The sequence below is a fragment of the Panthera tigris genome, chromosome C1 (assembly GCF_018350195.1).
Source record: "Panthera tigris isolate Pti1 chromosome C1, P.tigris_Pti1_mat1.1, whole genome shotgun sequence".
Classification (NCBI taxonomy): Eukaryota; Metazoa; Chordata; class Mammalia; order Carnivora; family Felidae; genus Panthera; species Panthera tigris.
In genome coordinates, this window is record NC_056667.1 from 21,045,197 (window position 1) to 21,072,922 (window position 27,726).

The following is a 27,726-nucleotide window of genomic DNA, read 5'->3' on the forward strand; positions in this document are numbered from 1 at the left end:
TCGATATTAAATTGTATTGAAAACAAAATGGACTAAAAAGCAACTACTACTCTATGTTGGGGTGGAAATGGGAGGAGAGAATGAGTCCTTCGAAGCAGGAGGGGAGACAGTCGGGGGAAGGTTCTGTGGCCGCGACCCTAGGTGGTCACTCACGCTGCTCCATTTTTACTTTCGGTGGTCTCAGGAAGGTCCGATTTTTCTTCTCTTTCTTCCCCTTTGTATTTGCTTGGAAGTTCCGCCAGCTGTCCACACGACCATCTCGACTTTCCTAAGCACAAAAGAGGTTTGGGACGAGGAAACTAGCTGACGAAAAGGGTCTGAACCTGCTCTGCCATCCCTGCAGCCCAGCCCTGCTCAGCCCTCTGGAATAATCCAAAAATAGAACAGAGCAGAGCCTTTCTTCACGCTTCCATGAGCCCACGGAAAGTGGCATCCCACCCCCAGAAGGCACGATCAGCTATAGGCAGGAAGAGGAGGACAAAATGTGTAATACTCGTCACAACATTTGCTGGAGATCGCAGGGCTAGATACTTAGCATGTGCTATTTCTAACCCTCACAAAAAGCTGCCCATAGTATGTAAAGTGCCACCACCATTTCACATCTGAACACACCAAGACTCAGGGGTCAGATCACTTTCTCAAAGCCGTATGGACAGCCAGCAGCAGAGCTGCTCTTTCCACTGTACCTTCCTTCTGCCCCGCAAAACTTGGACGGAGGCTCAAAGCCAGCACAAGGCCTAGCCAGTGATGCCGGGAGGGCCTCCAGGGTCTCTCTCCTGCGTATCAAGAGCCCTATTCATTTCCTCTCTCTGCATATATGCAGGGAGACAGAAACAAAGTCATCAACTCTGGTTAGCCAATCCCTAGCCTAAGAGCTAAATGTTACAGAAGAAAAGACATCAGACGTTGCTCAATTGAGGAAACTGGCTGAGCACCTGAAGAATGTAACTAGGGTGTTAAAGAGGAATCAAGTTTAAAAGCCAGGACATCAGGGTCACAAGAACCTCAGTTTTTGCTAGCAGACCTCTAAGAACGGGGCTACTCCATGATTACCCCTAAACTAAACGTGCAAAGCATTTTTCTTGAGCCCACTTGGCAGCTGTGCCTTCCATAATCTCTAACCGTTCAGGGATCCTCCTTGCTCCCGCCAAGGCTGCAGAGCATACAGGCAGCTGAGCTGGGACTCATTCTCCAAAGCTCCTGCTCTTCCCCACAAATTCCCTTTCCCTGACTGTCTGCCCCAGTCAGTTCTGGCAATGCCCCAGGAACCAAGTTTCCACACGGGGAAGTTTTCTTACTCTGGAATGAGAATCCCTGGCCACCTTGGAAACTTACCTCAAAGTTTTTCTGCCACTCCCTTTCTCGTTTGGCTTTTTCTTGAGCTTCAATCTCTTCTTCCCTTTGTCGCTTCCTAGGAAGAAAACCAGACCAGAGTATTGATATGATACCTAGAGACTCTCTTAACCGTAAAAGTTAAGTCATCTCCCCACAGAAACAAGTATATCAAGTAAATCAATTCCAAGTATATCAAGTAAACCTAATTGCAGATTAGAACATGGGCAAGAGCTACAGGGCAAGATACAAACATCCCTATTACACAGACGGACATATATGGTTACCAAGGCCCAGCCAACAATAATCGTAAGTTATGGGCTCAGTCCAAAAGTTCCAGGCTCAGTCTGTGACAAAGCTATCTCAAGAACCCAGGTGACCCTACTTCAGTAGAACGACCATTATAATAGCAGAGGTTCTTACAAGAGGATCTCTGGACAAAACCCAATCCCAAAACAAGAACATTTCACACAGCCTCAACTACCAAAATGTAGTTACTGCTAAACACTAATAAACACTACAAGATACATAAGTTAACCTCAAGATTTCTGAAAAGCCAGGGAAATCATACTTTGGGACAATAAGTGTTTTGTGAGTGATTACACTGTTCAATAAATACTACATACTCACCAAAGCTGCAGACACTAGTCACACAAACGGTTCTGGCCTCTGCCTATTTAACCCCAAGAAATCAGGAAGAAAACATATAGCACTCTTGATTAACAACTCCCTAAGGATAGGTCTATTCAATTTCCCAAAAGTCAGAGAGAATTTCTTACCCTAAAGATTCAAAAGTTTGGCTGTTTCAGGTAACTATTTTAGACAGTCTCTTAAACGATACACTACATCATTCCTTGATTCGATAAACTCTTCATGAGGAAAATCCCCAAAGACCAATTTTGGTTAATCTAGGTATTTAGATGGATTAAACGAATATTCTGATGTATACCTTTCGTGCATCTCTTTGGCTTCTCTCTCTTTCCTTTTAATTTCCAGCTCAGCAAAGAGTTTCATGGTCTGTTTATATACTGCTTGTTTGAACTACAAGAAAATTAAGAAAAAAAGAAAATAAAAGCATTTTACCAGCAACGTGAATCAAGCACTTTTAGATGGCGTCAAGATAAAAGCAGATGCGAACCAGCAAGGAAGAAAGATTTCAGAGAGAACTACTTAATGATGCTCTCTCCTGAGAGATAAATAACATAACCACCCATCAAAATTTTCCACTTTCACCATGCAGATGATACACAGGAAACTTGCTCTGCTAAAAAGCACGAAAAAGAAAAAAATTCGATTTGTTTATCATAACCATGTTGGAGGGCCCTTTCCTCCAAAGAACTCTGAAAAAATAACTTTCTTTCTTTTCACAAGTATTTCATCATTACTCTGTGCTAGGCACCCAGCCAGGTACTATGAGTTGCTATCAAGCAGACCAGTCTCAGGCGTCTACTAACTATGGCAGGGCCACTGACGCTATTAGCTGTGTGTCTTCCACCACCCCATTATCTGTTCTCCTTCCACGTAAAGCCCCTTGTCTTTAGGTATCTGGTCACCCACTGTAAAAACCCATCTTTCCTAGGCTTCCTTGAAGCTAGGTGTGGCCATGGAACTTAGCCTCCAGCCAACAGAACATAAGGAGAAATGATGCAGCAATTTCCCGGAATGTTCTTACAGGGAGTACGCTTGTCCCTCCTTGCCACCTTCCTCTATTCTATTTGGTACTTGGGTGAGGTGATGACACACCCAGGACCGTGAGGATGGGGGCAACAGCCTTGTTGGCAGAGCCACAGAGAGGAGAATGAGTCCTTGAATAACACATGGTCCAGGGCTGCCATACCAGGAGCCATCTTCCCAAAGACTATATTATACACGACAGAAAACAAATCACGGTCTTGTTCAAACCACCATCGTTTTGGGTCTCAGTTGTACACAGCTAAACTTACATTCTACTTAATACGCAGACAGAAAAAAAAGACACAACGTGAGACAGAAAACAGGACTCGATCTTTAAAATGTTTTTTCTTCAAAATATGAAGTATTTAAAAAAAAATTTTTTTTCATAACGTTTTATTTATTTTTGAGACAGAGAGAGACAGAGCATGAACGGGGGAGGGGCAGAGAGAGAGGGAGACACAGAATCGGAAGCAGCCTCCAGGCTCTGAGCCATCAGCCCAGAGCCCGATGCGGGGCTCGAACTCACGGACCGCAAGATTGTGACCTGAGCTGAAGTCGGACACTTAACCGACTGAGCCACCCAGGCGCCCCATGAAGTATTTTAAATATACAAAGAAAAATAGAAAGTAACCCATCATGCAGATTTCATAGAACCTATATCCTAAAATCAGAGACACTGGAGCAAAGAGTAATGTGCAGAGAAAAAGGGAGGTAAAGGAATCCCAAAATCTGTCACTTCTTTTTAATACTGTTATCTGCCAGGCACTGCTCAATAAAAGCAATACTGACAACCCCAGTCCCTGATAAGGACAAACATCAAATGAGTGAAGGAGTCAGTCAGTCAGAATGAATATTTCAGTATCTTTAAAAAGTCCAAACTTTCTTGGATGGACAGTTACTGATTTTGAATATTTTATATTCTTTTGCTTTTTCCAAATTTTTTATCATTAGTATTGTTCTTATATAATCAGGAAAAAAACAAGACAACTTAAAAAAGTTATTAGGGTTCTTGGGGCAGCTGGGTGGCTCAGTCGGTTAAGCGTCTGACTCTTGATTTCAGCTCAGGTCATAATCTCATGGCTCATGAGGTAAGAGCCCCAAGTTGGGCCCTGTGCTGACAGTGCAGAGCCTGATTGGGATTCTCTCTCTCTCCCTCTCTCTCTGCCCGTCCCCCCCCCACAAAAATAAACATTTAAAAAAAAAAAAAAAAACATCCTCAGGGTGCCTGGGTAGCTCAGTTGGTTAAGCATCCGACTCTTGGTCTCCTTGGTTTCCGCTCAGGCCATGATGTCGCAGTTTGTGAGGTCGAGCCCTGCACTGGGCTCTGTCCTGGCAGAACAGAGCCTGCTTGGGATTCTCTCTCTCCCCTTCTCTCTCTGCCTCTCCCCCCTGCTTGTGCTCTCTCTCTCTCAAAATAAATAAATAAAACTTAAAAAGAAAACAAAAAAAAAACCCTTGCTTTAAAAAAAAATCCTTTAAATAAAATTTATTTTAGAAAATGCCAGCATTCTTTATTTTTTTTAATGTTTCTTTATTTTCAAGAGAGAGAGCGCAAGCGGGGAAGGGGCAGAGAGAGAGGGAGACACAGAATCCGAAGTAGGCTCTAGGCTCTGAGCTGTCAGCACAGAGCCCGATGTGGGGCCCAAACTCACGAAATGCGAGATCACGAACTGAGCTGAAGTTGGACGCTTAACCAACTTGCCACCCAGGTACCCCTTTTAATTTTTTTTTTTAATGTTTTATTTATTTTCTGAGAGGGAGAACGTAAGCAGGGTAGGAGCAGAGAGAGGGGGTACAAAGGGTCTGAAGCAGGCTTTGTGCTGACAGGCTGACAGCAGCGAGCCCGATGTGGGGCTTGAACTCACCAACAATGAGATCATGACATGAGCTGAAATTGGATGCTCAACCAACTGAGCTACCCGGGTGTCCCCAAAATTAGGGTTCTTAACAACGTAAAGGACCAAGGAGTATTTTTAAGAGAGTCTTCAGAAAAGACCAAAGAGGGACACCTGGGTGGCTCAGTTGGTGAAGCACTGGACTCTGGATTTTGGCTCAGGTCATGATCTCACAGTTGTGAGAGAGCCCCGAGTTGAGTTCCATATAGGGTGTAGAGACTGCTTAAGATTCTCTCTCTCCCCCCTCCCTCTGCATGCACATGTTTCCTCTCTCTAAAAAAAAAAAAAAAAAAAAAAAAGGTGGGGGGGGCAGCACCTGGGTGGCTCAGTCGGTTAAACGTCCGACTTCAGCCCAGGTCACGATCTCACGGTTCGTGAGTTCGAGCCCCGCATCAGGCTCTGGGCTGATGGCTCAGAGCCTGGAGCCTGCTTCCGATTCTGTGTCTCCCTCTCTCTCTGCCCCTCCCCCATTCATGCTCTGTCTCTCTCTGTCTCAAAAATAAATAAACGTTAAAAAAAAAAAATTTTTTTTAATAAAAATAAAAATAAATTAAAAAAAAAAAAAGAGGAGGAAAGGAAAGGAAAAAGAAAAAAAGAAAAGACCAAAGAGGATAACTGTAGAGAAAGGAAGAGAAAGGAAGATTGAGGAAATGAAGAGAAAAAACTAAAATACAGGGACAGAGTACACCCTAAACAGATGGCTAGTGCAAAAGGTGACCGACTTAACAGTTCTCAAGCAGAAGATGGGGCCATTCACTGTCAGGAAAATCACTGAAGCCACTGAAGCAAGAATTGTAAGCAAGTTTCCGTAGCAAGACAGCTTCTCTTGTATAAATCTTTTTTTTTTTTTTTTAAGTTTATTTATTTATTTTGAGAGCGAGAGAGAGAATGAGGTAGGGGCAGAGAGAGTGTGAGAGAATCCCAAGCAGGCTCTACACTGTCAGTACAGAGCCCAGTGTGGGACTCAAACTCACGAACCGTGAGATCATGACCTGAGCCAAAATCAAGAGTCAGATGCTTAACCTACTGAGCCACCCAGAAGCCCCTATAAATCTTTAAAAACAAGATAAGTACATGGTGACTTACTTACTGACCTAAATTGAAGCAAGATTAAGATGACTTTGAATTTTTCAGGCTAGGAAGGCAATCGGACACAAATATCTAAGTAGAATCTCTCGCTCAACTAATCTCCACTAATGAACTCAATGGATGAAGCAATGCTGTTTCTCTGTAAATTATTACCTGAAGCACAATGAGCACCCACAGCTGGTGGAAAGCCGTTTACTAGCTGTTTAGAGTCACTTGTGGTTGCTCCCAAAGTGGTTTATGACAGTTGCAATTACTACCATACTTATGAGATTTAAATATCACAGAAAATGTTTTTAATGTTTTTTTATTAAGAGAGAGAGAGAGACAGAGGTGAGTGGGGGATGGGCCGAGAGAGAGGGAGACACAGAACCTGAAGCAGGCTCCAGACTCTGAGCTTTCAGCACAGAGCCCAATGCGGAGCTTGAACTCACGGATCACGAGATCATGACCTGAGCGAAAGTCCAATGCTTAACCAACTGAACCACCCAGGCGCCCCTACCACAGAAACTGATGAATGTGGTTATACAAATAAATGCTTGTGGTATCTTTTTAAACTAAGTGAAATGCTTTAGAAAGATTCAATAAAAATAAGTCCCTAAAAATATTGCTGTTGAATTAGATACAGGAGAGACATCTGGAAAAGACTGAAAAATGAATCCTCTGGGTGGGCTTGCAGTTTTGAAGGCCTTAGCCTGCTGCGGCCTCTCTTACCCAGCAAAGCAATAAAGCTATTATTCTTCTTTATCCCGTCCAAAAAACCCAAAGTCCCAAAAATCAAAAAACAATAAATCATATATAGCTAGGATTTTCCTCTTGGTTTGTTTCACAAATACCTAAGTTTTCAACGTACTTCAAAAAACATTAAAAGTAGAAACTATATGTGTGAGCCCCACATCGGGCTCTCTGCTGACAGCTCAGAGCCTGGAGCCTGCTTCAGATTCTGAGTCTCCCTCTCTGCCCCTCCCCTGCTCGTGCACGCACATGTGCATGCTCTCTCTCTCTCTCTCTCTCTCAAAAACAAATAAAACATTTAAAAAAAAAAAGTAGAAACTACGGATAATGCTTGGTATGTATGTTTTATACAGTGAAGTCAACTGCAAACTCCAATCAGCAGACACACACTCAAAGAAAAAGTCATAGTCCTATGGTTTAAAAAAAAAAAAAAAGTGAAGCTTAAAGAAAGGTGAATGGACATACATTTAAATACTTTAAATTAAAACCAAATGTTTCTAGCATGTATGCACCATTTTTTAGGCTTCCTTCTCTTTAACCCACCAATCAGTGAGCTCAATCACATGAGATAAGGTGGTTTTTCACATATTTCACTCACCAGCTCAGGATCATCCTCCTCCACATTTGTAGGTTTTCCTTCCTTCTTTAATTGCTTTTTTCGCTCTTTCACCTAAAAAAAATTTTTTGATCAGTTGAGAATATCCATTAAGCTACACACATATAACATGTGCACTTTTCAATGGATATAGCATACAATAAAAGGTTTACATGGAAAAAAAAAAAAATGAGCCTCTTCCCCTCCCCTCCAAAACAGCAATGCAGTTAAAGGAGAACTAGGAATCAGGGGTCCTTCCTCTAACCTCATCTAAAATCCAATCCACCAGGAAGGATGCAAGAGGACCAGCAAGGAAGTTGTCCCCAACTCATCCGATCCTAGGCCAGATCCACAGAACCTTTGATACATTGAACAGATTACCCATTAATCTTTTGTGGTTTGTAGTTATGTGTTTATAGCAAAGAAACTACATTTGTCAAGTTTTATAAGAAGCTACAGAATTTGTGGCATTAAGTGTAACTGTTTCCAGGTATTTCAAAAATTGCATTATTGATAATTCTCACTGTGAAACCGCCTTAAACCAGTAATTTTCATACCACATTAACTGTTTGTTTGTTTGTTTGTTTATCATTCTGGCCACCATTGAGAGCTAAAAAAAAATAAACATACCCATTCACATAAGAATGTCATTTCTCTATTAAATAACCATTTACTACTACAGCTCCAGCAAAAAGCCAGTGTCTTCCAAGCTCAGAATGGCCCTACTGCCACCTTGTGGCCAGAAAGCCTGAGGATGGCTCCTTTATAGGCAAAATAAGAGGAAAAGTAAATACCACAATGATTTAAGGAGAACTTGTCAGGTCCTTCCCTGATTTCTACCAAAATTTTGCCTACAGGTACCACTTCCAACACATGACCAGCAAGATAGACTTATGGCCACCTGTCTCTTTTTTACCCATTTTCTTCATCTAAATTGGACTCATTATTACTATTACTGGTTATACAGTTCTATTTCAGATTCCAAAGCTCTTCAAAGAAAAGGTCACACCCATATTCACTCCCAATTGAAACATCTCTTACAAATGGCCTCACAATTCTTGCCCCAGCAAGTAAAAAATAAAAACAAAAACCTTTCTTACCTCAAGCAAGCCATCTTAACCCTTCCCACCACTCAGGAGATTTAGGTAATGCAAAAAAATAAAGCCAGCTATAACTCAATTTATTTTAGTTGATCCTTCCCAACCCTGTTATTAATACAGATATACACCTCCTCCTATTAAAAAGAAAAAAAATTACTCATATCCCCTTGCCAGTCTTTCCTCAAGCCCATGTTCCAACCCCTTCACTGAGACAAGAATAAAAATCCAGGGTCAAGGATCACCATGGCTGCTCCACTCTTCCACTCTCAGAAGTGGGTAACGTGACAACACGTGACGAGAGGGAAAGAAAAGCCCTCTCTCCACAGCATGCAGCTGGTAAGGAAAAGAGGTGGGAGCAGCCTCCTAGCCACTCCACACCCTGAGCTCTAAGGCACAACACTATTCATGAGCACCACAGCAAAGTTACAGAGACCACATAAATGGTCACAAATTGCACCAGTAGGTATTGCCAGGTTAACATTTACCCTCCTGCAAGGTGCCCAAGGCTTGCTAATACTTCCTGTAAACACAGCAGCACTATAAATACTTACAGTGTGTTCCACGTATTCTTTTCCTGCCTGAATTACATCCAGGGCCCTCTTCTTTTGTTCCTGATCCAGTAGCAACTTGTAAGCTTTGTCCACAGCTAATGCAAAACATTGAAATTAACTGTTTCTGCAAACACCCTCTGAAAGTCTGAACTATACTCAGGCAGCGTAAACGGACTTGTGCCATCTAAAAGCATTCCCTATTTTGTTAAATTATTTATTGTTGTTAAGCTAATTTTAAAACATACAACTACAGCAATGACTTTCCTTGAGAGCCTTGGAAAAAATTAAATATACCCTCAAGACTATATACACCACAACTAGATTTAATTCAGTGATAAAATACTTCCAATTATTTTTGTTGTTGTTCAAAGAAAAATGATCCTATGCAGTAACAGTCTTTGTTGGCACATAAAAGTTTTAACAAGGCAAAGTTAAGATCTATTTCTTAAACAGCAACATTCTGCTTTGCAATGACAACTGTTCTACTGAAAACCACAGCTTCTTCATCACCAGAAGACAAAACTGTAACATTCCTTCCTTGATCCAGGACAAGGAACAGTTAGTCTCTAGCACTGATAAAAGTTTTAGTCAGGAGCAGGTAAATTTACAAATACCTTCAAAAGCCTTTTGTGCTCTGTCAGCATCATCTTGGTTTTTGTCAGGATGCACCAATATGGATAACTACAACAAGGGGAAAGTTAGGTTTGTCAATACGAGGAACATTTAGTAACTCTTCACCTGCATCATGCCTCCTTCCAACCAAAAGCTCTAAGGTATTATAGCAAAAAAGACTGTCAGCCAGAAACATTTTTTACAAATTAGTAAGTATCATAAAATGTGCAGAAACACTGGTCCTTAGAACTCAAGCACCAAAAGGTAAAATGCTGGGAAACATTTAGGATTTTAATCACAAGGTCGAGAAGAAATATAAGCCAAGCATTACAAGGATGCTGTGAGGATGAAGAAGACAGACTGAAAAGTACCCAGTTCCTATTATGTTCCTTATACTGATAAGCACTAAGAAGGCTAAAGCATGTATGAGACATCATCTCTTTCCTAAAAGAACTTTTAAAGTTGTGGTTCTCTAAGGAGGGGGGCGGGGGATAGGTTAAATAGGTGATGGGGACTGAGGAGTGTACCTGTTGTGATGAGCACCGGCTGACGTACGGAATTGCTGAATCACTATACTGTATGCCTGAAACTAATATTACACTGTATGTTAACTAGAACTAAAATAAAAACTTAAAAAACAAACAAACAAACAAACATTAAGTAGTAGTTCTTAGTTCTGGCTATGCTCCAACCCTGTAAAGCTTTTTAAAATATAGGTCTACTTGCTACTCTCAGACCCTCTGAATCAGTCTCTGACATCTGTACTTTTTTTTGAGAGGGATAGAGAGCACACGTGTGCACAGGAGCAGGGGAGGGGCAGAAAGAAAGGGAGAGAGAGAATCCCAAGTAGGCTGCTCACTGTCAGTGCAGAGCCCAACATGGGGCTCAATCCCACAAACCGTAAGATTATGACCTGAGCCCACATCAAGAATCAGACATTTAACCGACTGAGCCACCCAGGCACCCCTGGAATCTGTACTTTTTTAAGCCTCTACTGGATTAACCTCTACTGGGAAACAGGTGACAGTAAGGAATTAGTGTCAATTTTGTTAGGTCTGACAAGTAGTTATGCAAGAAAATGTCCTTTTTTTTTTTTCTTGGGGGGATACATGATGAAATATTGGGGGTAAAGTACCATGATATCTATAATTTACTTCACAACTCGGCCAAAAACATAGTTAATGAAGCAAACTGTTGCCTACAGATGGTGAGTATATGAGGACTCACTGCTCTATTCTTCTTTTTAAAATATAATTAAAAATTTTTATAACAGGGGGCACACCTGGGTGGCTCAGTCAGTTAAACTTCAGCTCAGGTCATCTCACGATTTGAGCCCCACATTGGGCTCTGTGCTGACAGCTCAGAGCATGGAGCCTGCTTCAGATTCTGTGTCTCCTTCTCTCTCTGCCCTTCCCCTGCTCACGCTCTGTCTCTCTCTGTCTCTCAAAAAGAAACATATAATAAAAAAGTTAAAGTGAAAAGCAAATATCTCCATAGGTGATTCTTTCAGACAGCCAGGGTTAAGAACCACTAACCTACTGTCATTGACAGACCAAAACCAACTAATTGGAACAGTGGGACTTTTGGGGGATAATGACAGCAAGTGGGAATGAAATGCTAAATCCAGCATTACTGGAGTCAGAATCCTGGGCTCTAATTCCAACTTTAATCACCTACCAGCTGTGAGACCTTGAGCAATTCACTTAACCTATCTCTGTTCCAGTTTCCTCCTCTGTAAATACAACAATACTAGGTACCTCTAGCTCATTGGAATAATGCAAGAAACAGCATACTGTCTAACACACATTGATAGCACAGAAAGAGGACATACTGCATGCCAAGAAAAAGACATACTTCTCTAAGTGCATCGTTCGATTACCTCATTTAAATCCTCATAACAATCTTACTGGGTAGACACATTACGGGCATTTTATAAATGAGGTAACAGGCACAGAAAGGTTGAAAGGGACTTGTCCAACTTCAAACTGCTCATAAGAGGTACAGCTGAGATTGAAACTCAAGTCATATAGCTCTAAGGCCCATACTCTTAACTATTAGATCATATTAATAACTAAAGAACTCTCACTGAGTTCTTCATACAGCTTACATAAAAAAGTTTTGACTGTGGATTTGAATGCTTGCTTATGAAATTGGGAAAGGCTGCTAATGCATTACATTAGGAAACTTGACATTTTAAGGGGATAAAAGCTGAATATAAGTGCAGAGTAGAACTCAGGAAGAGAAAGTTATAAGATAGGGTGGAGCGCCTGGGTGCCTCTGTTGGTTAAGCATCTGACTTTGGCTCAGGTCATGATCTCACAGTTCGCAAGTTCAAGCCCTGTGTCAGGCTCTCTGCTGACAGCTCAGAGCCTGAAGCCTACTTCGGATTCTGTGTCTCCCTCTCTCTCTGCCCCTCCCCAACTCATGCTCTATCTCTCTCTCAAAAATAAATAAAACATAAACAAAAAAAATGTTTTAATGTTATATAATGGGAAATGACTTAGTAGGCAAAGATAAAAAACATCTTGGCTTAATAGCAGATCAGAACATGATTATGAGTCAGCAATGTGGGGGCAGTTACTGTATTGAGGAAGCAGGCATAATATTGGATATTAACAAGTATGGAATGCAGGAGATGAGAATTATATTCTGCACTGGTCAGACCCTATTACAATATGAAGTACAAAGAGATATATAAAAGTTGGGGACATTTTAAAAAACAAACCAACAAAAAAGACATTAGGTATACAGAAAATCCAATTTGCAAAGACAGATGGCAGGGAGTGTGTTTATTCAACTCCTAGAAAGAGAGGCTGGGGGTTACTCAGCTATCAAAATTGGAAGGGTTTTTTAAAAAGACTACTATAAACCTTTGTAGCTCAAGGTTATTAAACAACAGACTGGACAATAAAGCACTATTTACATGAAACCAGGTATCTCTTGGGTGTTTAAGTTTGCACAAGATAAAATTATTGAGGAAGGGGGTCTTAAAAATAAAAAAACTGTTTCAAATCATTTAACATGTTTTCTCCAGGAAGGCAGGGAATTTAATAAGCATGACTCCATGTAAGTTCCACTATTCTACCTTGTACTTCTCCCGCTTACTTAAGGGCCTGGAAAGGTTCTATTTGGATATAAGATTCATTCTATTCAGAGGTCAAATTCATCCTATTCTTCCTTCTCCCTCACTCCCAACTGTATGCCTAAATTTGAGAGTGGGTATGCTCCTGTAATAAGCTTCAGAAAGCCTGCTGAATGCAGTGGTCATTCAGCTCCATAGCTTACCAATAACTACTGCTGCAGGTGGGCTGTGTGAATAAGAGGTAAGCCATGGTCAATAAATTATTTAAGATTTTATGTCACTATGAGGTTTGTTTTTAAAGAGTTACATAATCTTGGGGCGTCTGGGTGGCTCAATGGGTTGAACGTCCAACTTCAGCTCAGGTCATGATCCAGCGGTTTGTGAGTTCGAGCCCCACGTCAGGCTCTGTGCTGACAGCTCAGAGCCTGGAGCCTGCTTCCGATTCTGTGTCTCCCTCTCTCTCTGACTCTCCCCCACTTGTGCTCTGTCTCTGTCTCTCTCAAAAATAAATAAAATGTAAAAAAAAAAAAAAAAAAAAAAGTTACATAATCTTAAGCTTAAAAAAAAAATTAAATTTTGGTCCAATAGTCGTAACAGCAAATCCTAAGAGAATCATGTGCTACTATATTTCCAGAAGGTTCAGACTCCATCTATTACAGGGAAATAATACTGTACCTGTCGAAACCTCTTTTTTATTTCTTCATCTGTCACTTCAGGATCTATCTGAAGAACCTGGAAGAATCAAAGTCAAAACTGTAAAAGAGATTAGAAGAATTTATGAATTTAACAGGTGCCCAATAATTATAAATGTTATAATCAACATCTAGAGCAGTACTCAATATTCTAGAACAGTACCTGGCACACAGTTCTAAAAAACGCTCAAGGCACATAAATGAGGGGCACCTGTCTGGCTTAGTTGGTAAAGCTTATGACTCCTGGTCTTGGGTTGTAAGTTTGAGTCCCACACTGGGTATGTGTGAAGATTACTTAAAAAATAAAAAAAGAAATATGGGGTGCCTGGGTGGCTCAGTTGGTTAAGCATCTGACTCTTGGTTTCGGCTCAGGTCATGATCTCACAGTTTCATGAGTTCGAGCCCCCAATGGGCTCTGCGCTGACAGTGTAAAGCCTGCTTGGGATTCTCTCTCTCAGCCTCTCTCTTGGCTCCTCCCCCACTTGCATTGTCTCTGTCTCTCTCGAAATAAATAAACTTTAAAAAAGGAAGGAAGGTAGGAAGCAAGGAAGGAAGGAAGGAAGGAAGGAAGGAAGGGAGGAAGGGAGGGAGGAAGGAAGGGAGGAAGGAAAATGAGGGGCACCTGGCTGACTCAGTCGGGAGAGTGTGCAACTCTTGATCTTGGAGTTGTAAATTCAAACCTCAGGTTGGGTGTAGAGATTACTTTAAAAAAATAAAATAAAATATTTTAAAAAAGGAAAAAAAGAAACATAAATGAGAAAACCAGTAACAGAATAACAGTTATACCATTTTATGTTTCTCAATATGTCTTTCTCAATACAAAATACATTTATGTTTTACTCCATCAGAAGGACAATTTATCTTATATCCAGAGACAGGTTTCTGGACCATGTTGCATTTCTCCTTCATTCATTAAAAAAAGCACCCCCCTACACACCCCTACTTATCTTTGCAAATGTGGAGAAAGTACAAATACGCAATAAGGAGAATATGAGGCTGGATCCCTGATTTTCAATCCAGAAAGGCCCACGGGGCTCCCCTTTATATCTGTAATTCACATGGGCCAATGGTTCTCAGCCCAGAGTGAACATCAGAATTGCCTGTGAAGACCTGTGAGCAACGGGCCTACTATAGAAAAGTCTGGTTCCAACTCAGTAGAACTGAGGTACAGCCAAATGGAAGGATCAACTGTATTTTTAGAGCAATTTGTTTTTTAAAGAATAAATTTAATCATTCTCCACGCCTAGGTAAGCTGGTGTTGACAGTCTTCACCATGGATCCTGAGCCCATCGCCACAAATATATATATATTCACTCAGACATTTATAGAGTAGCTACTACCTGCTGAACACACTGCTATGTACCAGAAATGCAAAGATAAATAAGCAGGGAAAACGTATTTTTTAATTACCATATAATAAGTGCTTTGGGGGGAAGATTTCACAGTGTAGTCCATGGATTCAACACAGCATTACTATTTATTTACTTGATATTCAAGGCCAGAGGGCGACCGGAGTTTGTTAGAAATCCAGAAGAGAAAGCCTCACTTAAGTGCAACAGAATCAGAATCAAAACTTAACAAGATCCCCAAGTAATCTGAATCATATTAAAGTCTGAGAAACACTGGGAAGAAATGATGTAGGTTAGAAAAAAGTGTGCTCAACGTTAGCAGAACTAAGGACGGGGCAGGTGGGGGGTGGGGGGGAGATGGACAGCAAAGAGAAAATAAATGAAAATAAACCTTGAAAAGAAAAACATATACCAGAAATTAAAAACGCACAGTAACCTACCAAGCTTAGTCAGATGCTTGCAGTGTTTTTAAAAAAAACCTGGCAACAAGTAATGTCAAGATTTATTGCAAGCTTTCAAAACATTCCAACAGCCCACCTATAGTAATAAAGTTAGTGGTAGGCAACGGAGCTGAATGACCACTGCATTCGGCCGACTTTGGAAGGTTACGACAAGAACACGCCCACTCTCCAATGCTAGGCATACAATAAGGGTGAGGGAACAGAAGAACTTTAAAGCAACACATTTTCAAGATTCATTGTGTCCCCTCTACCTTCCCAAGGGAGAAAGGAATTGGGAAAAAGTCACTTAAGAAAAGTATGCAGCTATATAAGATTTATAGATAAAGGAAGGTAACTGTACATACACAAATATTCAGAAGAGAATTTTACCTTACCTTGGTTCTGGGGAAAAGAAACGTATTGGAGCAAACCAAAGTCCAACCAACCCCAGAAGGTGTACAAAATGAATGAGAAAGAATGGAAAACCTCCCACCTCACATATAAAAAAAGCCTCCAATAAAGCTATAGCCTAGAACTAATGCCAAATATAATTCATAAACCTTGACTGATTCCCAAATTAAATAAAATAGCTATAATTAAGATTTGGTGGACAACTGGGGCCACTTGAGTGTGGACTACATTAGATGATGTTATTGAATTAATGTTGTTTTTCCTAGGTGCAATAATGGTGTTGTGGTTATATGGCTATATATTCTTATTCTGAGGAGATGCCTGGTAAATTATTTAAGCATGAAGCATCACAATGTCTACAGCTTACTTTCAGATAATCTGGCAAAAATGAAGGTATGTATATATACACACACACCAGCCTTGTTTTTCCAAGAATAACTTAATCACATGTGTACTGATCAGTGGCAACAAAAATTCACTGAGTGCCTTCAAAGCTAATCAACTCCTTTTCTATCCTTAATAGATGGAGGTACCATATGTGGCCATGAAATACATGAATACAGTGGGCCTATACCTGTGGCCCAAACCTCTTTAAAACCAGCTTCACACTCAGTACAAACTTATGGAGCACCTATGATTCCTACTGTGCTCACTACTATTTTCACGGAATTGAAGGTCCATCAGGGGAGGAAAAGACAAGAAACAATTCTTACAAATGTGACAAATGCCATATTACCAACATGGCTCTTAGGAAGCACACAGATCTGTTCAGATTCTTGGAAGGTTTTTCTGAACTCCTACTGTGTCTCAGGCTTTGGGGATACTGCAATGAAAAATCCAGTCTTAGACCTCAAAGAGTTCATTAACCATCACACATGAACAAAAATGCCTGACATCGATACAAGTTTCTGAACTCAAATTGTAACAGCCTCCTTTGGAATCTTTCACTTGAAAAAGGAATCCAGTCTTAAGTCATATGTGAACTCTATGAGCTGATAATTATGTACAAGTTCCAGAGTTCTACTAAGATAAACACCTTTCCTTCCGAAGTACTTAATAAGATACACAAAAAAATAAAGTGGGTAGAGCTCCTTGCTGGGGCCTTGAAGTTAAATCAAAATAAGGAACATGAAAAGGACAGGACTGAGCAGGGGCACAGGTTCCTCTACGCTTATGGAAGAAGTAGAGAAGGGCCTTCAACTGAAGAATAATTGCAGAATGTGTAAGATCCTTGCATAATAGCTGAAGGTCAGACGCATGGCCAAACAGGGAGCTAGAGAGAGGGCAGGAAGAGAAAAGAAAAATGCGCCCTGGATGATGATCCCGTAATAAGGTCCCTCAGATTCCCAGTCTTACTCCTCCCTTTTCTACCTGCTACTCGGTGAGATGGTGTCTAGGCAGACCACTCACATTTCAGTTGACCAGGTGACACCTGGCATGACAGCTATCACTGCATTACTCTCCTTACTAGAAAAAGACCAGGGGTGCCTGGGTGGCTCAGTCTCTTGATTTCAGCTCAAATCATAATCTGGCGGTTTGTTAGATTGAGCCCCGCGTCCAACTCTGTGCTGAGTACGAAGTCTGCTGGGGATTCTCTCTCTCCCTCTCCTGTTTACCTCTGTAGAAAACTCAGATTCATTTAGATGTCTCCATAGCTGCTACGTGAAAAACAAAAGTCGCTCATTTCCTATATCACCAGGAACACCTAATTCTGACTCAAGGTTCAAAAAGCAACTTCACAAGGAGACAATGACAGTAACACCCACCCTATATAGTGGCCACCACATCTGTAGAAAATAGAAAAGACAAAAGTTCTATGGATGGTCATCGAGTCCTGCCCATTCAAACACAATCTCTCATCTTCCCAAGTGTCAACCTCACCGTATCTTTGTGTAAAGATAAATATATTCACACATACATTCACACACACTGTCAACTCTTGAACACAGGTTTGAACTGCCTGGGTCAACTTACATATGAATTTTTTTTCAATAAATATAGTATACTACTATAAATGTATTTTCTCTTATGACTTTTTAATATTTTCTAGCTTACTTTACTGTAAAAATACAGTATGTAATACATATACAAAATGTGTTAATTGATGGTTTGGTCTCAGTAAGGCTTCTAGTCAATATTGGTTTATTAGTAGTTAAATTTGGGGGTGAGTCAAAGTCATACACAGATTTTTAACTGCATGAGGGTTTGTATGACTGACTAATCCCTGCATTGTTTAACGGTCAATTGTGAGTGTGTACATACGTATATACACATATATACATATGCATAATGTGTACATATACTCCAACATTTTTTTTTTTAGTTTATTTTGAGAGAGAGAGAGAGAGAGGGAGCAAATCTCAAGCACGTTCCACGGCCCAACACAGGGCTCGAACCCATGAACCACAAGATCATGACCTGAGCTAAAGTCAGACGCTTACCCAACTGAGCCACCAGAGCCCCTCAAACATACTTTATATAGTCAGGACAGAAACTACAGGGCAGTGACTTCCAGAACCACGTTAACTAGTAGGGTGTTAAAATTCTAGCCTTCCTAGTAGTCCCAACAATCTGTCATTTCTTTTCTTTTAAATTTTTTTTTTCAACGTTTTTTATTTATTTTTGGGACAGAGAGAGACAGAGCATGAACGGGGGAGGGGCAGAGAGAGAGGGAGACACAGAATCGGAAACAGGCTCCAGGCTCCGAGCCATCAGCCCAGAGCCTGACGCGGGGCTCGAACTCACAGACCGCGAGATCGTGACCTGGCTGAAGTCGGACGCTTAACCGACTGCGCCACCCAGGCGCCCCTCTGTCATTTCTTTTCAATCAGATAACCACAGGAAACACAAATTACCTTAACAAATAAATGGGTAAGTTATATGATCACATGTCCCCTTTTCATGGTACTCTGCACAATTTAAAAGTATGGTTAAATAGAGGGGCACCTGGGTGGGCTAGTCAGTTGAGCGTCTGACTTCAGCTGTCAGATCATGATCTCCAGGCTCATGGGTTCGAGCCCCATGTCTGGCTCTGTGCTGATAGCTTAGAGCCTAGAGCCTGTTTCAGATTCTGTGTCTCCCTCTCTCAAAGATAAGTAAACATTAAAAAAAAAAAAAAAAAAAAGTATGGCTAAATACAAAGAACATATCATCAAATTCTTTATCCTTCTCAAACAAATTATCTTCTCCCTTCCCTCCCCCAAATTGTATCAAGAATACTCTTGGGGAAAAACAATCAGGGGCTCCTGGCTGGCTCAATCGGAAGAGCATGCGACTTTTGATCTTAGGGTCATGAGTTCAAGTCCCTTAACTCATGACCCCAAGACCAAGGGTCACATGCTCTTCCAACTGACCCAACCAGATGCCCCTCAAAAGTACTCTTTAAGTTTTCTGTCTTACCCTTCCCTTTCTGAGCAATACAATCCAAACACATTAAGTGGAGCCAGGCAAAGTAGACACCTATCCTGGGTAGGACATCAAGATAGCCCAGTGCAGGGTCAGAGCCCATCTGGGATGAAGATGGTGGTGACCACACAGGAAACAGTGGCCAGTCACACCATGGTGGAACACAAATGGGGTGAGAAGAGCATCCACACAGAAAGGTACCCTGACATGGAGGTACAAAGTGGGTTGAGAAGGGCATCTCAGTGGGCAGGCAGCCAGGCATAGGGTGTTAAAACCTAAGCAGGGTAAGACTGTGAACATGGGAGGGTAGCCAAGTGCAGGGTATCAGAGCCCAAGAGGGCTAAGGAAAGCATCCACACGAAAGCAGAGTTGAGGGGCGCCTGGGTGGTTCAGTTGGTTAAGCGTCTGACTCCGGCTCAGGTCATGATCTCACAGTATGTGAGTTCAAGCCCCACATCAGGCTTTCTGCTGTCAGCACAGAACCTGCTTTGGATCCTCTGTCTCCCTCTTTCTCTGCCCCTACCCTGCACACATGCGTACCCTGTCTCTCAAAAATAAATAAACATTTTAAAAATTTCTTTAAAAAAAAAAAGGAAATAGAATGCAACCGGGGTATTTGAGAGTGGGCAAGGTAAGAAAAGTGTCTACAAGGGAAGTGGGTTGGCACAGAGTATAGGAGTCCAAGCAAGAATATCTCCACAAAGGGATGGCCTAGCATGGGAAACTTGTACTTGGTGAGGTGGGCACCCATGTAGGAGGGCATCCAACATAGGAAGGCAGTCCAACAAGAGGTGTCAGAACCCAAGCAGAATGTAGACAGCACTTGGATGGAAGTATGACAGTCACAGAAGTTGGAGCCTGATCAGGGTGAAGAGAGCCTCCATGCAAAGGCGGGGGGGGATGGAATGGAGTTAGAGCCCAAGTAAGATGGGGAGGATGTTTTCAGAGGAAGGTAGCCTGACGTAAGGGTCAAAGCCAGAGCAGGGTAGAAATGTGCCTGTTTGATGGGGAGGATGCTGGAGTCCAAAAGGGATGAAGAGAGGTCCCAGGGAGCCAGAGGTGGGTGAGGAATGCACCCACCTGGAAGGGTAACCTGGCATGGGAGTTTTAAGCTCAGGTACGGTGAGGAATGGCAGCTGGGAGATCAGATGTAAACAGGACGATCAATTAAGTAAATATACACATATTTAAAATAGTGGGAGCCTGATTTCTCACTATGAGAGAAGGGAACTACAAACATGTTAAAAAAACAAACAAACAAACAAACAAAACTAGAATAAATCCTGTAGTGTTGGATTGAAATTGGATGTCAATACATGTATGTACACATGCAAACACACATATGCATGCATACACATACACTCACTTCTTAGCCCTATCTACCAATAGGGTCTGGAGTAGTGACATTCCCAACAGCAATGAGTACACCTAGCACCCAAATCTTTATCTCTAAATACCATTCTTCACTAAAAGGAATCGGAGCTCCTCACTGAAATGATTTTAGGCTGGGTCAGGAAAAGTACAAGAGTGTCTAGTAATCAAAGAATGATGAAAACATATCGAAAGATAGGACCTTGCTTGAAAGATAACCTACTGGCCCAATTTGGGACAACTTGAGCAACAAAATAAATAATATCAAAATACAACACATTGGATAAAATAGGAAACCCTAAATCTATACTGACTAATAAATGAATAAACTGAAACTTTGATAAGAGAATATTTACACTGTCTCAAAGTGCCTCCCCATAAAATACTTACTAATTACAAAAGGGAAAAAAAGTAACTTATGAACACAGCAGGCACCTCTCGAAGTGATCAAGTTAACATCATTAGAAATGGGATAAACCTGGGATATTGGAAATATCATGTACTTTGTAAGTTGCCAAGAGAAGAATACAGTATCACTTCTGTGATATTCCTGCATTCCAACATTGCATAAACTGAATCCAACTGAAGAAATATCAAACAACCTCAAATTGAGAGAGATGCTACAATATAACTGGCCTGGGTGCGCCTGGGTGGCTCAGTCAATTGAGTGTCCAACTTCAGCTCAGGTCACGATCTCACAGATCGTGGGTTCAAGCCCCAACAGCTCAGAACCTGGAGACTGCTTCAGATTCTGTGTCCCCCTCTTTCTCCGCCCAACCCCTGCTTGTGCTCTGTCTCTGTCTTTCAAAAAAGAATAAACATTTAAAAAAAATTTTTTTTAATAAATAACTGGCCCGTAATCTTCAGAAATGGTAAGGTCGTCAAAGTCAAGGAAAGGCTGAGAAACTGTTCCAGACTAAAGACTAAACAGACACAACAACTAAATATAACAGTTGATTCTTGACTGGATCCTTTTGCTGTAGAGGACATTATTGAGACAACTGGCAAATTTGAATGGGGTCTGAGAACTACATGGTAACAGTGTACCAATGTTTCTTTCTTGATTTTGATGGTTATATTGTGCTTCAGTAGGAAAGTGTCATTTGTAGGAAAAACACACTGAAGTATTCTAGAGCAAAAAACATCATACTAGCAACTTGGTATCAAACCGTCCAAGAAAGTCTTCATAATGTACTTGTAACCTTTCTACAAATCTGAAATTGTTTTAAAATGAAACAGTTCTTGGGGTGCCTGGGTGGCTTAGTCCTTAAGCATCCAACTTCATCTGGCTCAGCTCATGATCTCATGGTTCCTGAGTCTGAGTCCTACATCAGGGTCTCTGTTGTCAGTACGAAGCCCACTTTGGATCCTCTGCTTCTCTCTCTGCCCCTCCCTTCCTCTCTCCGCCACCCCCCCTCAAAAATAAACATTAAAAAAAAAGATAAATAAAATGAAACAATTCTTTAAAAATTACTCTTCAGGAGCACCTAGGTGGCTCAGTCAGTTAAGCATCTGACTCTTGATTTCAGTCCACGTCATGAGCTCACCATCCATGAGATTAAGCCCCAAGTCAGGCTCTGCACTGACAGTGAGGAACTTGCTTGGGATTCTCTCTCTCCCTCTCTCTGCCCCTCCCCACACACTCTGCACACACGCACACCCTCTCTCTCAAATCAATAAACTTAAAAAAATTTTTTTGTTACTCTTCAAAAAAACAGAAGCAATGGACAAGCCTTGAAAGCATTATGCTAAATGAAATAAGTCAGACACAAAAGTACAAATACTATACAATTCGACCTATATGAGGCACTTAGAATAGGCAAATTGATAGAAAATAGAATAGAAATCACCAGAGACTGGGAGTAGGAGGAATGGGGAGTTATTGTTTAATGGGTTTGGAGTTTCTGTTTAGAATGATGAAAAAGTTCTAGAGATGACAATGATGATGGGTGCACAACACTGAATGTACTTACTGCCCCTGAAATGTACACCTAAAAACTGTTAAATGGTTAATTAGATGTTATGTATATTTTTTTTTAATTTTTTTTTTTTAATGTTTATTTATTTTTGAGACAGAGGGAGATAGAACATGAGTTGGGGAGGGGCATAGAGAGAGGGAGACACAGAATCTGAAACAGGCTCCGGGCTCTGAGCTGTCAGCACAGAGCCCGATGCGGGGCTCGAACCCACGAACCATGAGATCATGACCTGAGCCGAAGTCGGACGCCCAACCGACTGAGCCACCCAGGCGCCCCAGATGTTATGTATATTTTACCACAATAAAAAAAAAAAAAAGTAGGAACAAAAAAAAGTTTACAGGTGCTCAATAAGTGTTATTTTTATAAGATGTAACAGTATTCATGTCAAAGTTATTTATAATTGTGAATAACTAGAAACTAGTTTAAATATCCTATAATAAAGAAAAATAAAGGAATTATTAAATAATTTTTTTAATTTTCAGAGACAGAGAATATGAGCAGGGGAAAGGGCACCAGGGGGAGAGAGACAGAATCCTAAGCAGGCTCCACACTCAGTATGGGGCCCGACGCGGGGCTTGACCCACTATCCTGAGATTACAAACTGAGCTGAAATCAAGAGTTAGATGCTCAACTAACTGAGCCACCCAAACATCCCAGTAAAGGAATTCTTTAAGTAAAAACTGTGGAGACTTTTAAAAATGTGTACACCAGGGTGCCTGTGTGGCTCAGTCAGTTAAGCATCCGACTTCGGCTCAGGTCACGATCTCAGTTAGTGACTTCGAGCCCTGAGTTGGGCTGTCTGCTGTCAGCACAGAGCCCACTTCAGATCCTGTCCCCTTCTCTCTGCCCGTTCCACCCTCAAAAATAAACTTTAAAAAAACAGTAGAAGTTTCTTTTTAAAAAATGTATACACAGGGGCACCTGAGTGGCTCAGTCAGTTAAGTGTCTGACTCCGGCTCAGGTTGTGATCTCATGATCCATGGGTTCGAGCCCCACGTCGGGCTCTGTACTGACAGCTCAGAGCCTAGAGCCTGCTTCGGATTCTATGTCTCCCTCTCTCTCTGCCCCACCCCTGTTGATGCTCTGTCTCTGTCTCTCTCAAGAAATAAACAAACATTAAAATTTAAAAAAAAAATGTATACACATATTTTGTATAACAATATAGCATTTATTTTATTTATTTATTTCAATCTAATTTAGTTAACATATAGTGTAATGATGATTTCAGGAGTACAATTTAGTGATTCATCACTTACACATAATACCCAGTACTCATCCCAAGTGCCCTCCTTAACGCCCATCACCCATTCAGCCCATCCTCCCCACCCCTCCAGCAACCCTCAGTTTGTTTTCCATATTTGGGTCTCTTATGGCCTGCCTGCCCCTCTGTTTTTATCTTTTTTTGCTTCCCATTGTTCAACTGTTTTGTTTCTTAAATTCCACATATGAGGGAAATCATATGACATTTGTCTTTCTCTGATAGACTTATTTCACTTAGCATAATATAATCTAGTTCTGTCCACGTTGTTGCACAGTACAGCATTTAAAATAGCATGAAGTAGGGGTGCATGGGTGGCTCAGTCGGTTAAGCATCCGACTTTGGCTCAGGTCATGATCTCCAGTTCATGAGTTCGAGCCCCGTGTCAGGCTTTTTGCTGACAGCTCAGAGCCTTGGGCCTGCTTTGGATTCTGTGTCTCCCTTTCTCTCTGCTCTCCCCACCACTTGCACACACTCTCTCTCTCTCTCAAAAATAAACATTAAAAAATTTTAAAAAATAAAATAGCATGAAGTACATTATCCTCCTTGTTTCAAAACAGAACTTTTAAAACAGTTCAAGTATAAGCAATTAAGATGGAGCTATTTCTCTCAGGTGGGGTTATACTTGATTATTCTTGCTTTTATTATATTTCAAATCTTTGTAAGAAATACGATTTACTTTCATATTTAGGAAAAGTTCAAAATTATAAAACAAAGGAGACCCAGAAAGTACATTTCCTTGTCTATAACCCTGTGGTCATTTTTTGGTTGTCGGATATTTGATATATTTTTTTGAGTTTACTTATTTTTGGAAGAGAGAGAGAGAGAGAGAGAGCAGGGGAAGGGCAGAGACAGGGAGACAGAGAATACCAAGCAGGCCAACATGGGGCTCAAACTCAGGAACCATGAGATCATAACCTGAGCCAAAACCAAGTGAGTCAGATGCTTAACCAAGTGAGCCACCCAGGCACCCTGGGTTTTCAATATTTTTTTACTGCGGTACAAAAGAAAAGTTGTAACAAGCAAACTAAATCAAAGATCCTAAGTTTATCAAGGGTAGCTAGCCCTTCACATCTGAAAATAAAGCCCTGTATATTAGGGTTGGTAAAAGATGGAGAATATTTTTTTTTTTTAATTTTTTTTTTTTTAACGTTTATTTATTTTTTTGAGACAGAGAGAGACAGAGCATGAATGGGGGAGGGGCAGAGAGAGAGGGAGACACAGAATCGGAAGCAGGCTCCAGGCTCTGAGCTGTCAGCACAGAGCCCGACGCGGGGCTCGAACTCACGGACCGTGAGATCATGACCTGAGCCGAAGTCGGACGCTTAACCGACCAAGCCACCCAGGCGCCCCAAAGATGGAGAATATTTGACAGGTCACAGACCATCTCATTTTTCCTAACATGCTGCCTTCTCATGCTTTGCTCACAATAAAACCAGCCAATCTCAGTTCCAACTATAAGACAAAGGTTCTGATGTAAGTCTGCCTGCAGCTATGAAAAGCTCCCATCACAAGGCCATAGCAACCTCAAACAGCTCACCTCAAATGGGTTCAAATTGAAGTAGGAGGAACCAGGACGGGTCAATCTTTCAATCTGATTTTTGGATGTTAGAACTGAATCTCTCTTCTCTATTTGTTTGACCTAAAATGAAGGGAGATAAAAACTTCATTACTAAAGTTCAATAATAAACTCTGAATTGTCATTTTAACAAGCTACTGACATGTTGAGCAAAATCTGTCTACATGTGAACATTTGAAGAATAATTACAACAGGTATCATTCACTGAATTCTAACACTGTAAAAACTTTACATATATTTATTCCTCTCAACCATCCTATACAGGAGATACTACTATTATTCCCATTTTACAGATAGGAAAACTGAGACTTAGAGAGGTTAACTGATCTGTTCCTGGCTACCCAACTTGTAAACTAGAATTTTAATTCCAACAGTCTGACTCCAAGATAAGAATCACAAATGAACATAAATAAGTCACAGCCACCACCTTCAAAGAGCTTCCACTTTATGACAGAAGATGTACTAGTGTTGTTCATACTTAATTTACAATTTTTCATTTAAGAAAAATACAATTACACTGAAATATACTATACACTAAACACAGCATTAAAAAAGTATATGGGAGGGACAAGTAATTCTGCCTACCTATCACGCGAATAGAGTTAGAAAAATCCCGGACCCAAAACAACACCAAGGAGAACAGGCACTAGGTAGTGCCAGAAAAACATCCTTGGTACCACAGTCAGAATTGGAATGCTAGTTGAAATGAATCATGTTATGTTTATATGTTATATACCATCTTTATTCCTATGGCCAAAAGGAGTTTGGAAATAATTTCGGTAGCATAAAAAGCCATTCCTTCTCAGTATCTTTCCTCTTCGCTTTCTTGAAAATAGCATGTCACTCCTCACCCCATCTTCTTTCCTAGACTTATGTTTCCTCGTAGCACCTGACACTATATTTTACATGTTTATTGCTCATCTTTCTCTATAGGATGCAAGCTCTAAGACAGGATTTTTCTATTGTTCACTACCATACCTCCAGCACCTAAACAGTACATTTGTACGTGTCAGGTGCTCAAGAAACACTGGTTGAATGATGTCTGAAGGATCCTCCTTCATGTACTTTCCCTCGTTCAATTCAGAGAAGCCAGAATTGTTTTTAGTTTATTTTTATTTCTAACTAAGAGATGGTAAGTGAAACAATTTCCAGTGTAACTGATGAGTAGTCATTAGAGGTCAATAAACTTTGGTACCAGCATATCAACATTTTCATGTGAATTAGGCATTTCAAAAGGACAGACTATAAAGGATATGCTAATTCCATTTTCAAATTTAATACTGTGGAGAATCTACTATGTAACAAGCACTGTTACAAATACCAAAGATAAAAAATGAATGTGACACGGTGCTGAACTCTGAGCAGCTCACAGCCTAGACAGGAGCAACTCCATTCCTCAAATCCATGCCATTCAGCTTTAACTCTTAGAAAGATGCTTCTTTCTGCTTTATATGTTATGACACCTTTTCTTATACCTTAACTCCTTTAACGTTCATAAAAACTCTTGTTTTAATATTAACTCTGGCTTTACAGAGGTAAAAACCTAAGATCTGCAAAATCAACGTCTTGAAAGAATTAAAACACAGTCCAACTGCCTTGCAAAAATCCAATCCAAGGTCCCCTGACTCCAAATGGCATGCTTTTCATTTATTCATTCATTTATTCAACAAATATTTACCAAGCAATTACTATGACATACGTGCTGGAAATGCGACAATAAGTGAGGCTCACACCAAACTGACCCCCCAATCCTAACATGATACCAAGCTGATATCTGCTGTAAGACCCAGAACAAATTATTTCGCTTCCCTAAACCTCAGGTTTGTCATCTGTAAAACAAAGATAATGCCTCCCTGGCATGATGCATAGTGCCTGGCGCCCACGAATGGCAGAAATAACCAGTAATACAACTCATTACAGAGGACTAAGGGTAGACAGTGCTTCCGTTCAGAATAAAAATGAGGCCCAGCAAAGTTAAGTCGCCCCCAAGAAGGCCGGACTCTGCCAGCTCCTGCCAGCCTCGGACTCCGCGGACTTGGGGCCCTCTGCACGCGCCCAGGCACTTCGTTGGCCACAATCGTCGTCTACCCGCAGACGTCGGATCCTGGCCCCTTTTTCGATGCCCAAGGGATTCCCCCAGCAGCTACGAGGCAGAGATGCGCACACACACCCCCAGCCCCCCTGCCTGCCCGAAGGCCAGACAGGAGGAACCGCCCAAGGGTCCAGGCCAGGAAGACCACTGCCTTTGCCCGCTGGGAAAGCAGGACCGAGTGGAGTCGCCCCGGTGCCACTACTCCTCACTCGGTGTTCACCTCACTGTAGAAGGTCATAAATGCTTCCTCAGTGCTCCCTCCGCCAGCCGAAGCCCCGCTCTCTCCTGGAGCCGCCATTTCCCCGGCCCAGCAACCACGTGACTCTCCCGCGCAGGCGCAGCCTCCTGTGATTCTTACAGGCCCACCTCCCTAGCTCCGCCCCCTTCCTTGTGACTCTTAAAGGGCTGGCTCCCAAGACAGAAACCTCTAACCTAAATAGACTCTTTTTAATTGAGGTGAGATACACATAACATATAATCAAAATGAA

General features: G+C 41.3%; 1 protein-coding gene across 1 annotated transcript; it reads right to left on the minus strand.

Moving 5' to 3' along the window:
* On the minus strand, positions 1–27,569 carry DNAJC8 (DnaJ heat shock protein family (Hsp40) member C8). The gene is made up of 9 exons (XM_007097924.2): positions 27,459–27,569; positions 25,108–25,209; positions 13,338–13,394; positions 9,583–9,649; positions 8,969–9,063; positions 7,321–7,392; positions 2,282–2,373; positions 1,336–1,411; positions 1–268 (listed from the first exon to the last, which is right to left on the minus strand). Exons 1-9 carry the CDS (start codon positions 27,534–27,536, stop codon positions 146–148), a joined length of 762 nt encoding a protein of 253 aa, XP_007097986.1. The 5' UTR covers positions 27,537–27,569; the 3' UTR covers positions 1–145.
* Positions 27,570–27,726: the final 157 nt, after the last annotated feature.